The sequence below is a fragment of the Rhinoraja longicauda genome, chromosome 9 (assembly GCF_053455715.1).
Source record: "Rhinoraja longicauda isolate Sanriku21f chromosome 9, sRhiLon1.1, whole genome shotgun sequence".
In the NCBI taxonomy this organism is placed as follows: domain Eukaryota; kingdom Metazoa; phylum Chordata; class Chondrichthyes; order Rajiformes; family Arhynchobatidae; genus Rhinoraja; species Rhinoraja longicauda.
Genome location: NC_135961.1, coordinates 2,858,086 through 2,876,534, shown reverse-complemented (window position 1 = coordinate 2,876,534; position 18,449 = coordinate 2,858,086). Strand labels below are relative to the sequence as shown.

General features: G+C 46.1%; 1 protein-coding gene across 1 annotated transcript in view; it reads left to right on the top strand.

Annotated features, from left to right (window-relative positions):
* LOC144596886 (synaptojanin-2-like) overlaps window positions 1–18,449 on the top strand; it is a 129,821-nt gene that overhangs the window by 64,625 nt on the left and 46,747 nt on the right. The window contains exons 9-13 of the mRNA XM_078405752.1: window positions 985–1,137; window positions 6,350–6,506; window positions 6,604–6,786; window positions 16,843–16,927; window positions 18,292–18,432. Of these exons, the coding sequence (XP_078261878.1) occupies window positions 985–1,137; window positions 6,350–6,506; window positions 6,604–6,786; window positions 16,843–16,927; window positions 18,292–18,432 (719 nt within the window). The remainder of the gene's footprint in view (window positions 1–984; window positions 1,138–6,349; window positions 6,507–6,603; window positions 6,787–16,842; window positions 16,928–18,291; window positions 18,433–18,449) is intronic.

The window sequence follows — 18,449 nt, the reverse complement described above, 5'->3', positions numbered from 1 at the left end:
TGTGAAAATCTTTCTTCTGAAAAATGTATATCTGTGTACCTATGCAGAGGGTATTTTCAGTAAAGCCAATTCCAGATATCCCTGAAGAAATGGTTTCTGACATGATTGAAGATTGGAGCTGTGCAGACAGTAGCTGTTTGAAGATGGGGTTTAGTTGATGTAAGGTGACATGGAATATCGAACAGTCACAAGTAATTTAAAAAAAAGGTCCAATGTGCTGAAACAAATCTTATCAAGAAAGCTTATTCGGCTATTATACATTACAACCTCAAAAAAGCTCTGACCTACATAGACTATTGTTGTTATTATTGCATTATTATTTTGTTTTTGTTGTGTGTGTGTGTGTGTCATATATATATATATATATATATATATATATATATATATATATATTTATTTATATAGTATAAGAAAATAACTGCAGATGCTCGTACAAATCGAAGGTATTTATTCACAAAATGCTGGAGTAACTCATGAGGTCAGGCAGCATCTCAGGAGAGAAGGAATGGGTGACGTTTCGGGTCGAGACCCTTCTTCAGACTGATGTCAGGGGGGCGGGACAAAGGAAGGATATAGGTGGAGACAGGAAGATAGAGGGAGATCTGGGAAGGGGGAGGGGAAGAGAGGGACAGAGGAAATATCTAAAGTTGGAGGTATATATATATACCTCGCCAACGTCTTATACAACTGCAGCATGACCTCTATTCAATACTCTTGGCAGGTGAAAGCCAATGTGCCAAACGTCAAATATATATATCTATATATATATATATATATTATATATGATCTGTAAATATGTGTATTTGTGAGTATGTGTGTATGCTGAACTTTTTTTTCTTGCTTATATTATTTACAGTGTACTATGTTTCCATATTCTGTTGTGCTGCTGCAAGTAAGGATTTCATTGTTCTATCTGGGACATATGACAATAAAACCCTCCTGGCTCTTGACTACTCCATTGAGTTGTGTTCCTGCCATTCCTAGGTTTTGTACTACCAGCTGGAGAGTTTGGGAATGGCTGGCAAGAAGTCGGTGGTGGAACGCTTTGTGGAATTCTACAGGACAATGTGGTCTGTGACCGGTCACAATTTCAGTAAGATGTTTACTGGAAGTCGGGCACGAGAAGGAAAAACGAAGGTAATAGTCAATCAATTGTCAATAGTCAATAGTCGTTTATTTGTCACATACACGTAAATGTGTAGTGAAATGAAACATTACCCGCAGTTGAACAATAAGACCAATAAGATTAATCAATAAAAATGCAATAACACATACAATCACAACTAACACCAAACAAAAAGAAACATCCATCACAGTGAGTCTCCTCCAGTCCCTCCTCACTGTGATGGAAGGCCAGAATGTCTTTTTCTCTTCCCCGCCGTCTTGTCCCGCGGTCAGGCTGTTGGAGTTGCCACGTTGGGGTAATATACACTGGGTGCATTCAAAGGGAAATACAGGAATGAATAGACACTGAATAATGGGCAGATCAGACAGTCATCGTCAGAACAGAACTCATTGGAGTAGGGCCGTTCAGTTTGACCGTTAATAAAATGTTGATTTCATAAGACACTGCAGTGGCACAGTTGCCTCCTCACTGCGCCGGAGACCCGGGTTCCATCCTGACTACGGGTGCTGCCTGAGCCGAGTTTGTGCAATCTTGCCTGGGTTTTCTCCGAGATCTTCGGTTATCGATTGTAATCACGTGTTATCTTTCCGCTGACTGGATAGCACAAAACAAAAGATTTTCACAGTCCCTAGGTACACATGACAATAAACTAAACTAAACTTTGGCCTTGTGTTGGAGGGAACATCGTTTTAAAGGAGTAACTGGAGATAACCGGATCTGTGATTCATCTATGGAAGAACTCCTGCAGTTAAAAGTTCTGGACAAGCTAGATGCAGGAAGAATGTTCCCAATGTTGGGGGAGTCCAGAACCAAGGGCCACAGTCTAAGAATAAAGGGGAGGCCATTTAAAACTGAGATGAGAAGAAACTTTTTCACCCAGAGAGTTGTGAATTTGTGGAGTTCTCTGCCACAGAGGGCAGTGGAGGCCAATTCACTGGATGAATTTAAAAGAGAGTTAGATAGAGCTCTAGGGGCTAGCGGAATCAAGGGATATAGGGAGAAGGCAGGCATGGGTTACTGATTGTGGATGATTAGCCATGATCACGGTGAATGGTGGTGCTGGCGGTGTTGGCTCGAAGGGCCAAATGGCCTCCTCCTGTACCTATTTTCTATGTTTCGATGTGGAGCCCAGGAGCAGAGACGATTGACTTTCATCAGTCGCATTCACTGTCTGATGTCATACATGTAACTACCCATTGGAGTTTTTTGCTTTATCTGCTTGAAGCTATATTTAGACACATGCCTTCGATGTCAAGGACAGTAACTCTCACTTCACTTCGCCTGACTTCGAGAATTTAACCCTAATTTCCATGTTGGAGCCATGGTCCCAATGAAGTAGGGAGTTCATTTATCCTCATGATACTTGCATGGACTATCTGCATGCAGGTTGTTGATGTGAGAGTATCATAGAGTGACACAGTGGGGAAACAGACCCTTCAACCCAACTTGCCCACACCGGCCAACATGTCCCAACTACCAGTGTTTGGCCCATATCCATCCAAACCTGTCCTATCCATGTACCTGCCTAACTGTTTCTAAATTTTGGGATAGTCCCAGCTTCAACTACCTCATTCCATACACCCACCACCCTTTGTGTGGAAAAAGTTACTCCTCAGATTCCTATTAAATCTTTTACCTTTCACCTTAAAAAATCGTTTGATTGAATACATTTATGGTGATTTTTACGATTTTTTAAATGTTTCACGAGATGGTTGAATTTTCCTCCATTTTGTGGGGGAGGGTGACCCTAGAAATAGATTATTTCTTGATATTAGATGGAATGGAATGAATTGTTTGTAGACTAGACTTAGTGATAATTGAATTTAAGGAAGTCAAGATGAATGATCTGAGTTCAGCTTTGCCTTTGGCATTTGGCATCTTGTGCGTTATTACTGATATCATTTGAGCTTTCACATATTTGTTGTTTAATTATTCACCGTAGTTCACAGTTTGCAGCATCTTCCTTGTTTGGATTAAGGATTTGATTTAATGTGATGATTCTGGGATTGTTAGTTTCTTGCATTTCATGCTGCATGTGTGTTGCACGGTGGCACAGCGGTAGAGTTGCTGCCTCACAGCGGCAGGCGCACGGGTTCGATCCTGACTACGGGTGCTTGTCTGTACGGAGTTTGTACGCACTCCCCACGACCGCGTGGGTTTTCTCCAGGTGCTCCGGTTTCCTCCCACATTCCAAAGACGTGCAGGTTTGTCGGGTTAATTGGCTTTGGTAAAAATTGTAAATTGTCCCTAGTGTGTGTAAGATAGCGTTAGTGTGCAGGGATCGCTGGTCGGCGCGGACTCAGTGGGCCGAAGGGACTGTTTCCGCGCTGTATCTCTGAACTAAACCAAACTTCTGTTCGTTTGGCAAGTCACTTTTAAGAAAATGGTGCCACGTCTGGCAGGTCATATTGCTCTCTTCACAAAACCAATCTTGGTCCCTGAATTGGTGTTAATGCTAGACCGTTTGGTCACAGATTGTGTTAGATTCCAATTCTGCTCTCCTAGGTCACTGCTTGTACTTGGTGGATCTGTTGTGCATGGAGGACTTACCCAGGGACTATGTTGAAAAATATGTTTGCGTGAGTCGGACTGTCTTGTGTGGTAGATAATTGAAGCAAGTTGAGGAGGATTCTGCAGTGTTGTCTGCTTAAGTCGAGTCAATTTTATTTGTATAGCACATTTAAAAACAACCCACGTTGACCAAAGTGCTGCACATCAGTTCAGGCACTAAGAAACGAACATACAATGGCACACAAACATAACAGCACATACATAAACAATTTGCTTAGGTGAGTTTTGTCATTCTAAATGCTTTCCTGTATTGATAGATGATTTGTCTGGTCTTGCATTGCATTGTTTCTGTGGCAGCTGACTTGGCAACTTGCCAGGCCATTTTGGAGAACAGTTGATTTGGACATAGAAGGGGATAGCACAGGGATAGACAATAGACAATAGGTGCAGGAGGAGGCCATTCGGCCTTTCGAGGCTCCTTGCCCACAATGTCCACATCGAACATGATGCCGAGTTAAAGTACCGCCTCTTGTTTAGTTTTGAGATACAGCACGGAAACAGGCCCTTCGGCCCAAAGGGTCCACACCGACCAGCGATCCCCGCACATAAACACCATCCTACACCCACTAGGAACAATTTTTTTAAAACATTTACCAAGCCAATTAACCAACAAACCTGCACGTCTTTGGAGTGTGGGAGGAAACTGAAGACCTTGGAGAAAACCCACGCAGGTCACGGGGAGAACGTACAAACTCCGTACAGACAGCACCTGTAGTCGGGATCGAACCCGGGTCTCCAGCGCTGCATTTGTTGTAAGGCGGCAACTCTACCGCTGCGCCACCGTGACTGCCCTTGTGAACCATATCCCACAATTCCATGCATATCTGTGTACCTATCTAAAAGCCTCTTAAATGCCACTATCGTATCTGCCTCCATCAACCCCTTTGCCAGAGTGTTCCAGGCACCCACCACTCTGTGTAAAAAAATAGCACTTAACCCACATTAACTACTTTCAACTTTGCCTCATCTTAAAGTTATGCCCTCTGGTCTTTGACATTACCCACCCTGCTTAAAAGTTGCTGACTGTAAACTGTCTATGCCTTCTCATCATTTTACATACTTCTATCAGGTCCCTCCTCAACCTCTGATGTTCCAAGGTCTTCAGTTTCCTCCCACACTCCAAAGACGTACAGAATTTGTGGAATTCTCTGCCACAGAGGGCAGTGGAGGCCAAATCACTGGATGGATTTAAGAGAGAGTTAGATAGAGCTCTAGGGGCTAGTGGAATCAAGAGATATGGGGAGAAGGCAGGCACGGGTTACTGATTGTGCATGATCAGCCATGATCACAATGAATGGTGGTGCTGGCTCGAAGGGCCGAATGGCCTCCTCCTGCATCTATTTTCTGTTTCTATGACCCCCCTTTGATGTCTAGTTTTCACACCTTACCTGCCCTTATCTCTGTGTCTCCCTCTCCCCTGACTCTCAGTCTGAAGAAGGGTCTCGACCCGAAACGTCACCCATTCCTTCTCTCCAGAGATGCTGCCTGTCCCGCTGAGTTACTCCAGCATTTTGTGTCTATCTTTGGTGTAAACCAGCATCTGCAGTTCCTTCCTACACACCACTCACCACTGATGCAGTGGGTCAAAGGCCTGCATCTGTGCTGTATAACTCTGAGGGCCATTGTGAACCAAATGGGTTCTTGCAACAATGAGGCTTTCACACTGATTAGAATGAAAACCAGCTCCCTTGTTCTGCAAGATTATTTGATTAACTGCCGTTAAATAAATCAACGTCAATGGTGACAATTAAAGACTTGCCTCCAAAGGTCTATTAATGCAAGTGTTCAATATCCCATGGCTTTAACCTCTAGTGTTACCGGGGTGGCACGGTGGCGCAGCGGTAGAGTTGCTGCCTTACAGCGAATGCAGCGCCGGAGACTCGGGTTCGTTCCTGACTACGGGGGCTGTCTGTACGGAGTTTGTACATTCTCCCCGTGACCTGTGTGGGTTTTCTCCGAGATCTTCGGTTTCCTCCCACACTCCAAAGACGTACAGGTTTGTAGGTTAATTGGCTGGGCAAATGTAAATTTTTTAAAAAAAATTGTCCCTAGTGGGTGTGGGATAGTGTTAGTGTGCGGGGATCGCTGGGCGGCGCGGACCCGTTGGGCCGAAGGGCCTGTTTCTGCGCTGTATCTCTAAATCTAAATCTAAAAATCTATTAATAAACTATCTCCAGAACCAGGGGGCACAGTCTAGGAATAAAGGGGCGGTCATTTAAAACTGAGATGAGAAAACACCTTTTCACCCAGAGAGTTGTGAATTTGTGGAAATTTCGGTCGCAGAAGGCAGTGGAGGCCAATTCACTGGATGAATTTAAAAGAGAGTTAGATAGAGCTCGAGGGGCTAGCGGAATCAGGGGGTATGGGGAGAAGGCAGGCACGGGTTACTGATTGTGGATGATCAGCCATGATCACAATGAGTGGCGGTGCTGGCTCGAAGGGCCAAATGGCCTCCTCCTGCACCTATTTTCTATGTAGTATAAGAAAATAACTGCAGATGCTGGTACAAATCGAAGGTATTTATTCACAAAATGCTGGAATAACTCAGCGGGTCAGGCAGCATCTCAGGAGAGAAGGAATGGGTGACGTTTTGGGTCGAGACCCTTCTTCAGACTGAAAACCTATTTTCTGTTTCTATCTGTGTTTGTCAAGGTAAAAGATGGAGCACGTTCTGTGTCCAGGACAATCCAGGCTAATTTCTTTGATGCAGCTAAACAGGAAGCGATCGATTTGCTTCTTATGGGGGACTTCAACAGTGAGGATTATGCAGATAAGGCACGGATTCTAATGGAGAGCAGTGCGCTTGTCAGTAAGTAACCAACTTCGCGTATCCTCGACCTCTTTACCCCCGTGATGGCGCGTTGTCGGCTATGAGCAATAATGATGTGCGCATAATTGTCCGCCAGCCCCTCCTGCGATTCTGCAAGCGATGTGTGAACGCCACATGGAATACACCAATTTCCAACGAGCGTACATCAGCGTGGGGTCCTGGAATGTAAATGGCGGCAAGCAGTTCCGAAGCAACTTGCTCAGCACTGCGGATCTCAGTAGCTGGCTGCTCGATGGCATCCAAGAAGCAAAGTTCCAAGGTAAGCTGCTAGATTTTGCCTTTTGTTTAGGTTATTATTGTCACGCGAACCAAGGTGCAGCAAAAAGCTTTAGTTTGCCAGCTTTCCATTCAGCGAAAAGACTATGCATGAATACAACGAAGCTGTCCACAATATAAAGCATAGTATAAGAAAATAACTGCAGATGCTGGTACAAATCGAAGGTATTCACAAAATGCTGGAGTAACTCAGCAGGTCAGGCAGCATCTCAGGAGAGAAGGAATGGGTGACGTTTCGGGTCGAGACCCTTCTTCAGACTGATGTCAGAGGGGTGGGACAAAGGAAGGATATAGGTGGAGACAGGAAAATAGAGGGAGATCTGGGAAGGGGGATGGGAAGAGAGGGACAGAGGAACTATCTAAAGTTGGTGAAGTCGATGTTCATACCACTGGGCTGCAAGCTGCCCAGGCGAAATATGAGGTGCTGTTCCTCCAATTTCCGGTGGGCCTCACTATGGCACTGGAGGAGGCCCATGACAGAAAGGTCAGACTGGGAATGGGAGGGGGAGTTGAAGTGCTTGGCCACCGGGAGATCAGTTTGGCCAACGCAGACCGAGCGCAGGTGTTGACCGAAGTGATCGCCGAGCCTGCGCTTGGTTTCGCCGATGTAAATAAGTTGACATCTAGAGCAGCGGGTGCAACAGATGAGGTTGGAGGAGGTGCAGCTGCCTCAACTGGAAAGACTGTTTGGGTCCTTGGATGGAGTTGAGGGGGGAGGTAAAGGGACAGGTGTTGCATCTCGTGCGGTTGCAGGGGAAAGTGCCCGGGGTTGGGGTGGTTTGGGTAGGAAGGGACGAGTGGACCAGGGAGTTACGGAGGGAACGGTCTCTGCGGAACGCAGAGAGGGGAGGGGATGGGAAGACAAGTAGTATAAGAAGATAACTGCAGATGCTGGTACAAATCGAAGGTATTTATTCACAAAATGCTGGAGTAACTCAGCAGGTCAGGCAGCATCTTGGGAGAGAAGGAATGGGTGATGTTTCGGGTCGAGACCCTTCTTCAGAAGATATGGCCAGTGGTGGGGTCCCATTGTAGGTGACGGAAATGTTGGCGGATGATTCTTTGGATCCGCTGGCTGGTGGGGTGGAAGGTGAGAACGAGGGGGATTCTGTCCTTGTTGCAAGTGGGGGGAGGGGGAGCAAGAGCGGAGCTGCGGGATGTAGAAGAGACCCTAATGAGAGCCTCATCTATAATGGAAGAGGGGAAGCCCCGTTTCCTAAAGAATGAGGACATCTCTGTGCGTGACTTTGTTTAACGTGGGGAGACTGGTGCACAGACAGCCAGCCACCACACGGTCCTTGACAGATCTGGGTCAGGATCCAGTGGCGTGGAGTCCAAGATGACCGGGGACCCTTTTCTGCTGCAGCCTTCATCCATCCGCCTTCCCAGCCGTTGTGACGCTCCACTAAAGTCAGCCGTCATCCTCCCTCCGCCTGTTCCACCGTTGAGGTCTTGGTTGCATTGCTCTTTTGTCAGGGACCTCCCCCTCGACCTTACCGCCATGGGTGACCGTACCAGGAGCGTAGCTCCAGACGGCATCGCTCTCAGGATCTCAGGACCACACAAGCTTCTCCACCGCGACAAGGTGACAATCCACGGAGAAGATATAAAGGATAAAGGGTACAACATTCAGTGCAAGATTTAATGTTGAAGTCTGATTAAAGATATAGTAAACCCTCATTATAATGAACCATGGGTTGGGGGAATGGTGACCGTTATTACCGATTGTCCACTCGAACTGAGTAAGGGATTCTAAATAATAGAATATAATTGTCTAAGTAGTAGAAAGAAAGAACTGCAGATGCTGGTTAATACACAATAGGGCACAATGTACTGGAGTAACTCAGCGGGTCAGGCAGCATCTCTGGAAAACATGGACAGGTGACGTTCCACAGAGTGCTGGAGTAACTCAACGGGTCAGGCAGCATCTCTGGAGAACATGGATAGGTGACGTTTCAGGTCGAGATCCTTCTTCAGACTCTCAATTTGGAACTGTGCCTGGAATCCAGGTGATAAGACGGCCCCATCGTGCTGGCGGCCAGGGGAGAGGCGAGGATCGTCCATAGTCGCGGCCCGCAGGCCGGCGGAGTGCGGGGAAGCGGTGGCAGTGGCGGCCTGGAAGCGGCTGAGGAAGATGCGAGGTCCATTGGTGGCGGCAGTAGGTCCCTCTTGCAAGTGGCCGTGAGACGGTGCGAGCTGGCGTGGGCAGCCCGGCCTGGCGATGAAGGCCTTTTTTTTAATCAAAACATTTATTAATTTGTTAAAAATAATATTATATGTTCTCCAGGGATGCTGCCTGACCTGCTGAGGTACTCCAGCAGTTTGTGTCCATCATCATTGCTCAATTTCTGACCTTGGATTTTCCCAAACCATCTGCCAATGGATCAAGGACATCCTGACCAACCGCCCCCAGACCGTCAAAATAGGCCCTCACCTCTCCTCCACCATTACACTGAGCACCGGCTCACCACAGGGCTGTGTGTTGAGCCCCATCCTTTACTCCCTCTACACTCACGACTGCGCCCCCACCCATCCCACCAACACCATCATCAAGTTCGCGGATGACACGACTGTGGTTGGACTCATCTCAGGAGGAGATGAAACAGCCTACAGGGATGAAATCCAAAGGCTGGCAGCATGGTGTTCAGTGAACAATCTTGTCCTGAACTCCTCCTAAACAAAGGAACTTATAATAGACTTCAGGAAAACCAGTGCAGAATACGACCCACTCTACATCAATGGGGTCTGTGTGGAAAGGGTACCCGCTTTCAGGTTCCTGGGTACGCACATCGCAGAGGATCTTACCTGGTCTACCAACACCATCACCACAGTGAAGAAGGCACAGCAGAGACTCCACTTCCTGAGGATCCTCAGGAAAACCAACCTGCAGGAGAAGCTCATGATGTCCTTCTATCGCTGCTCCATCGAGAATGTGCTGGCATACTGTATAACCACATGGTATGCCAGCTGCTCAGAAAAGGACAGGAAGGCCCTTCAGAGGGTCATCACGACGGCCCAGAAGATCATCGGCTGCTCACTGCCCTCCCTGGAGCACCTGTTCAGCCTACGCTGCCTCAGTAGAGCAGGCAAAATAATAAAAGATCCATCCCACCCCGGCCACCGTCTGTTTGTTCATCTGCCCTCTGGTCGACGTTTCAGGTCGATCAAATCCCGAACAAACAGACTTAAGAACAGTTTTTACCCCAGGGCCATACGAGAACTGAACACTACCTTCTGCACTAGGCAACACTGTTAAAACTTTTGTACTTAATATAATTGTATTTATTTGCTTTGCATTTATTGCATATATGTTTTTACGCACCGTCAGGATTGGCTATTTTAAAATTTCGTTGTACTCGTTGCAATGACAATAAATGAATATTATTATTATTATTATTATTATAATTGTCGGTCGAACCCATTGCTTGTCAATTTCAGTGCCTTGTCAATTTCAATGCCCTGTCAATTTCAATGCCCTGTCAATTTCAGTACCTTGTCAATTTCAGTGCCTTGTCAATTTCAATGCCCTGTCAATTTCAATGCCCTGTCAATTTCAGTATCTTGTCAATTTCAGTGCCTTGTCAATTTCAATGCCCTGTCAATTTCAATGCCCTGTCAATTTCAGTACCTTGTCAATTTCAGTGCCTTGTCAATTTCAATGCCCTGTCAATTTCAATGCCCTGTCAATTTCAGTATCTTGTCAATTTCAGTGCCTTGTCAATTTCAATGCCCTGTCAATTTCAATGCCCTGTCAATTTCAGTACCTTGTCAATTTCAGTGCCTTGTCAATTTCAATGCCCTGTCAATTTCAATGCCCTGTCAATTTCAGTATCTTGTCAATTTCAGTGCCTTGTCAATTTCAATGCCCTGTCAATTTCAATGCCCTGTCAATTTCAGTACCTTGTCAATTTCAGTGCCTTGTCAATTTCAATGCCCTGTCAATTTCAATGCCTTGTCAATTTCAGTGCCTTGTCAATTTCAAAATAATAAATCCCTCGAGGTGCCCGTGGACAGCGCGTGGTCCCTCTCTAACACCACCCGGGCACGAACGTAATCCCGGAAAAGGGGCAGGCAGTGGGCTTAGGCAGAGCCCTCTTCTGCCTGGCACCCTATGCAGGGAGGGACTGCACAGACAGCCAGCTTGGCCAGCGGTGAAGGTTGGTAGGTCCGGCCTGGAGGTGGTGCGGTGGCAGTGCGGACTGGGGGTGGCACTGGCTGCCCAGCCTGGAAGTGGCTGGGGAGGCGGGGGTGTAGTTTGCAGCCTGGCCTGGTGGTGAAGGTCGATAGGTCTGGTCTGGAAGCGGCTGGGGTGGTGGCTGAAGCTATGGGTGTCCCGGGCCACAGAGAGACGAGGGAGGTGACAGATGTTGGCGTTGCTTCTGCCAGTGCCTCTGCCGGTCTCAGCCTTCTGGCAATCTGGTGCGTGGCATGATCCAGTGGTGGGCCTCGACCCAAAGCATCACCTATCCATGCTCTCCAGGGATGCTGCCTGACCTGCTGAGGTAGTCCAGCACTTTGTGTCCATCATCATTGCTCAAATGTCGGTCGAACCCATAGCATGTCAATTGCAATGCCTTGTCAATTTCAGTGCCTTGTCAATTTCAGTGCCTTGTCAATTTCAATGCCTTGTCAATTTCAATGCCCTGTCAATTTCAATGCCCTGTCAATTTCAGTACCTTGTCAATTTCAGTGCCTTGTCAATTTCAATGCCCTGTCAATTTCAGTGCCTTGTCAATTTCACTGACCTCATCAGTGCAACTCAGTTCTTAAAGAGACAGTGGTGTCCAATTACTGTGAGAACTCACCATCCGCTTTGATCAAAATCTGTCATAAAGAGGTCCATAATAACAAGGGATTACTGTCCTGCCTCTCCCCTTTTCCAGCTTTTTTCTCCCCCCCTAACAATCAGTCTGAAGAAGGGTCACGACCTGAAACGTCACCTATCCATGTTGTCGCAGGATGCTGCCTGACCCGCCGAGTTCCTCCAGTACTTTGTGCCTTTTTGAGTATTAACCAGCATCTGCAGTTCTTTGTTGGTATAATGGGATTATATCATAAGGCACCCCAGAGCCAGCTGAAGTTCGAGGATCAGATATGGAGACAGATTATGGAAAGATGCAAGAACCACAAGGTTGTAGGCATTACCTTCCACAAGATTGACTGGGGCTTAGTCTGGGCAAGAGGATGAGACGGGGCAGAGTTTGTTAGGTGCATCCAAGGAGATTTCCTCAAACAGTATGTGGATAGTCAGACTCGAGGAGGCACCATACTGGACTTGTACTGGGAAATGAGCCTGGCCAGGTAATGGGTAATGTGATAGTGATCACAACTCCATCAGTTTTAAGATTGTTTTGAATAGGGACAGGTCTGGATGTTGGGGGAAGGTACTTAATTGGGGCAAGGCAGATTACGTCATTAGGAAGGAGTTTAGGAGGGTAGATTGGGAGCAGTTGTTACAGGGTAAATCCACAGATTCCATGTGGGGCTCATTTAAAGGCCAGCTGATCAAATACAAATATGTTTGGGCAATTTGAGATCGAGAAGGAGGTGGTGCTGAGGTTCTTGAAGAGCATTAAGGTGGATAAATCCCCAGGGCCTGATCGGACCTATCCCGGGGGGGTGGGGGGGGGGGGGGGAGAGAAGAGATTGTGGGGGCTTTGACGAGGATCTTTGCTTCTTCCCTCGTCACAGGTCCAGGAGCACTGGAACGTGGCCAATATTACTCCTTTGTTCAAGACAAGTAGAGATAATCCAGGGACCTATAGGCCGATGAACCTCACGTCAGTGGTAGGGAAACTAGTGGAGAGAATTCTTTGAGATAGGATTTACTCCTATTTGGAAGAGTCAGCTAATTACGGACTAGTGGAGGTTATTCTATCTAGAGGTCTGTGACCAGTGGAGTTCCGCAGAGATCTGTGCTAAGACCTCTGCTATTTGATATATATATATATATATATATATATATACAGTGTAAGAAAATAACTGCAGATGCTGGTACAAATCGAAGGTATTTATTCACAAAATGCTGGAGTAACTCAGCAGGTCAGGCAGCATCTCGGGAGAGAAGGAATGGGTGACGTTTCGGGTCGAGACCCTTCTTCAGGACGAAACGTTACCCATTCCTACCTAATATATATGCATATACACCGTTCAGCCAAAGCATTACGACCTGAGGAGCCAAAACATTATGACCGCCTGCCTAATATGCTGTTGGTCCTCCGTGTGCAGCCCCATACGCAGCAGGGTGCGATGCACTGTGTATTGTGACATATTCCTCCCGTGACCACCATTAACATTTTCTGTGACTTGTGCCACAGTCGACCTTCTGTCGGTTCGGACCAGACGGGATAGCCTTCGTTGCCCTCGCGCATCGATGAGCCTTGGGCGCCCAACACCCTGTCTGTCGCCGGTTTGTGGTTTGTCCCTCCTCGGACCACTGTCGGTAGGTACTCACCACTGCTGACCGGGAGCACCCCACAAGCCTTGCCGTTTCAGAGATGCTCTGACCCAGTCGTCTGGCCATAACAATTTGGCCCTTGTCTAAGTCGCTCAGGTCTTTACTCCTGCCCATTACTCCTGCATCCAACACATCAACGTCAAGAACTGACTGTTCACTTGCTGCCTAATATATCCCACCCCTTGACAGGTGCCATTGTAACAAGATAATCAATGTTATTCAGTTCACCTGTCAGTGGTCATAATGTATTGGCTGATCGGTGTATAAATGACCTGGATGTCAATGTAGATGAATGAATGAATGAATGATACTTTATTATCACAGGTGTCATGTCACAGTGAATTTCTTTGATTTGCATTCACACGGTATGCAAAGAGTGGCCACATAAAGGGTGGTTACAAAGTATTCCATTTAGTCCCCAATGGTCCCTCTCTGTTCTCGGCGCCCCCCCCCACACCTCGTCCCCCTTTGTTCCCCCGGCAGCACGTCCAGAAACCCACCCGTCCTCCTCGACTTTGATGCAGATTAACAGCTATATATGAATCCGGAAGTATGCATTTTCAAACTTCTGTACCTCTTGCCTGATGGGAGAGGGGAGAAGAAGGAGTGGCCGGGGTGAGACTGGACCATGATTATGCTGGTGGTCTTGCCGAGGCAGCGTGAAGTGTAGACGGAATGATGGTCTGGGCTGCGTTCACAATTCTCTGCAATTTCCTGCGGTCTTGGATGGAGCTGTTCCCAAACCAGGCTGTCATGCATCCTGTTAAAATGCTTTCTACTGCACTTCTGCGGAAGTTGGTGAGAGTTGTTGGGAAAATGCCAAACTTCCAAAGCCTTCTAAGGAAGTACAGGCCTTGGTGTGCTTTCGTGGCCATTGCTTCGAGGTGGCTGCTCCAGGCCAAATTGCTGGTGATATTTATTCTGAAGAAACTTCAAGCTTTCAACCATCGCCACTTTGGCGCCATCGATATAAAAAATAGGTGCAGGAGGAGGTCATTTGGCCCTTCGAGCCAAATTAGGGGTAGGCTATTTAGAACGGAGATGAGGAAAAACTTTTTCGGTCAGAGAGTTGTAAATCTGTGGAAATACCTGCCTCAGAAGGCAGTGGAGGCCAATTCTCTGAATGCATTCAAGAGAGAGCTAGATGGAGCTCTTAAGTCATTGTGATCATGGCTGATCATCCACAATCAGTAACCCATGCCTGCCTTCTCCCCATATCCCTTGATTCCGCTAGCCCCTAGATCTCTATCTAACTCTCTCTTAAATTCATCCAGTGAATTGGCCTCCACTGCCCTCTGCGGCAGAGAATTCCACAAATTCACAACTCTCTGGGTGAAAAAGTTTCTTCTCACCTCAGTTTTAAATGGCCTCCCCTTTATTCTAAGACTGTGTGTCCCCTGGTTCTGGACTCCCCCAGCATTGGGAACATTTTGGAAAATAACTGCAGATGCTGGTAGTCTGAAGAAGGGTCTCGACCCGAATCGTCACCCATTCCTTCTCTCCCGTGATGCTGCCTGACCTGCTGAGTTACTCCAGCATTTTGTGAATAAATACCTTCGATTGAGAATGATCAGCCATGATCACATTGAATGGTGGTGCTGGCTCGAAGGGCCGAATGGCATCCTCCTGCACCTATTGTCTATTGAGTCGATATCCGGCCCACTACGGTGGCGCCATCTGTGATTTTGTAAATTGAGTTAGATTGGTGTTTGGCTACACAGTCAGAAGTGTGCAAGGAGTACAGAAGGGGCTCAGAATATATCCTTGAGGATGATCACAGAGGATGATTTTCTCACCCATCCGCACTGATTATGGGAACATGAGAATGTAGAACAGCCCTGTGTTGTAGTTCTTGTATATTATGGATGTTGCTGGAAATATAAGAATGAACCTGTTTCTATATCATAGTACAGCTGCACCATTCAAAAGTCCATCAGCTGTTGTATTGACAACACTCCCTACTCCCAGCTGTACTTTGGTTTTAGTTAGCTCATAGAATTCATCATTAGTCTGTGCTTTATGTAGGCTTCACTGCACGCTTGTTTTGGGGGCTAGTCCCCTTCAGTTTTCTCTTCAGCTTATGAAAGGCATGCTAATTTGGGTTCAGATCGGGTGATTGACTTGGCCACTCAAGAATTTACCATTTTTTAGCTTTGAAAAACTCCTTTGTTGCTTTAGCAGTATGTTTGGGATCATTGCCTTGCTGTAGAATGAGTTTTGAGGCATTTGTTTGAACTTGAGCAGATAGGATGTGTCTATACACTTCAGAATTCATTATGTTACTACCATCAGCAGTTGTATCATCAATGAAGATAAGTGAGCCAGTTCCTTCAGCAGCCATACATGCCCAGGCTATAACACCCCCACCACCGTGTTTCACAGATGTGGTGGTATGCTTTGGATCTTGGGTAGTTCCTTCTCTCCTCCATACTTTGCTCTTGCCATCACTGTGATATGAGTTAATCTTCGTCTCATCTGTACACAACCTTTTTCCAGAACTGTGGTTGCTCTTTTAAGTACTTCTTGGCAAACTGTAACCTGGCCATCCTATTTTTGCAACTAACCAGTGGTTTGCATCTTGCAGTGTAGCCTCTGTATTTCTGTTCATGAAGTCTTCTGCAGACAGTGGTCATTGACAAATCCACACCTGACTCCTGAAGAGTGTTTCTGATCTGTCGGACAGGTGTTTAGGGGGTTTTCTTTATTGCAGAGAGAATTCTTCTGTCATCAGCTGTGGAGGTCTTCCTTGGCCAGCCAGTCCCTTTGCGATTAGTAAGCTCACCAGTGCTCTCTTTCGTCTTAATGATGTTCCAAACAGTTGATTTTGGTAAGCCTAAGGTTTGGCTGATGTCTCTAACAGTTTTATTCTTGTTTCTCAGTCTCATAATGGCTTATTTTTGACTTTCATTGGCACAACATTGGTCCAAATGTTGATAAACAGCAATAAAAGTTTCCAAAGGTGATGGAAAGACTGGAGGAAAGACTAGGTGCTGAGAGCTCTCTTATACCTGCATGAAGGAGGCAATTAAACACACCTGAGCAATTACAAATACCTGTGAAGCCATGTTTGTGGTGCCCTGAAATGGGGGGGACTATGTATAAACACAGGTGTAATTTCTACATGGTGAACCCAAAATGTATAAAAATACTCTTTAATAAAATCTGACAATGTGCACTTTAACCACATGTGATTTTTTTCAATTACGAATCTTAAATTGTGGAGTACAGAGGCAAATAAATAAATGATGGGTCTTTGTCCCAAACATTATGGAGGGCACTGTAAGTCATTCATCCTGTGACTGGCAGAGAGAGCTGAAGAAGAAGAAATATCAACAATTTAAAAGTTTAAAGTAGAGGTTCTGAAGTAAAAAAGTAGACAGACGCAAAATGCTGGAGTAACTGAGCTCAGTCTGAAGAAGGGTCTCGACCTGAAACGTCACCCATTCCTTCTCTCCAGAGATGCTGCCTGTCCCGCTGAGTTACTCCAGCATTTTGTGTCTGTATCCAGTGTAAAGCAGCATCTGCAGTTCCTTCCAACGCATGATTGTTTAAGTCTTTGTTTTCTTTGTGTTCTGTACACAGGCAACGTGAACTACCCACCAGATATCTTTGCGGTTGGATTTCAGGAAATGGTGGAGCTCAATGCTGGAAACATTGTTAGTGCCAGGTGAGCAAATCTGATCGGATATCTTTTGTCACAGCGGCCAAAGTTTCACATTTGTTTCTTACCTCATTTATTCCTTCCCTTGATATATGATTAATGGTTTCTATAATTGCTCGTGTTGATACCGATTGTGCAATTATAATCCTTTAGAGTTAGGTCATATTGTCATAGAGTCACAGAGTGATACAGTGTGGAAACAGGCCCTTCGGCCCAACTTGCCCACACCGGCCAACAATGTCCCAGCTTCACTAAGTCCCACCTGCCTGCGTTTGGTCCATATCCCTCCAAACCTGTCCTATCCATGTACCTGTCCAACTGTTTCCTAAACGATGGGATAGTCCCAGCCTCAACTACCTCCTCTGGCAGCTTGTTCCATACACCCACCACCCTTTGTGTGAAAAAATTACCCTTCGGATTCCTATTAAATCTTTTCCCCTTCACCTTGAACCTATGTCCTCTGGTCCTCGATTCCCCTACTCTGGGCAAGAGACTCTGTGCATCTACCCGATCTATTCCTCTCATGATTTTGTACATCTCGATAAGATCTCCCCTCATCCTCCTGCGCTCCATGGAATAGAGACCCAACCTACTCAACCTCTCCCTATAGCTCACAACCTCTAGTCCTGGCAACATCCTCGTAAAAAGTCCTGGCAACATCCTCTTAACACCTCGTCACACGTACATATGCAATATAAGTTAATATAAGTGTACATACACTTATACAAATGCAATATAAGTATCCATATACAATATAAGGGCAGCATGGTGGCACAGCGGTAGAGTTGCTGCCTTACAGCGCTTACAGCGCCAGAGACCCGGATTCCAACCCGACCACCCGAGACAGCGTTTGTACGTTCTCTCTGTGACCACGTGGGCTTTCTCCGAGATATTTGGCCTCCTCCCACACTCCAACAACATACAGATTTGTAGGTTAATTGGCTTGGTATAAATGTCAAATTGTGTAGGAGAGTGATAATGTGTGGGGATGGCTGTTCGGTGTGGATGTGTTGGGCCGAAGGGCCTGTTTCCACGCTGTATCTCCGAACTAAACCAAACTAAGTTGTTCATGTTGGATGCTGTCAATTGTTCAATCCATGTACTCCAGACATATTTTTGATATCTGAAAAGAAAATTTGTTCTCCAATCTAATTGTGATCCAGTTTATACTCTGGAAAGACAACTTGCGACGGTGGAACTTCGAAATTAAGGCACCTGATTGGAATTTAACAAAAAATAATTGAGTAGATTTATTTCGACTTTTAATCATTTTGCATACTAGTGGATATTGATTGAGCAAAATTGTCTGCTTTGCAAAATCTTAAAAAATGATCACAAAGTTTTCTTAAGCTTTGACTTTTCTTTTGCAGCACAACGAACAAGAAAATGTGGTCAGAACAGCTTCAGAAAGCAATCTCCAGAACGCACAAGTACATCATGCTGTCTTCGGGACAACTTGTGGGTGTCTGTCTATTTATTTTTGTACGACTCCATCATGTGCCCTATATTAGGTTAGCAGTCACTAATT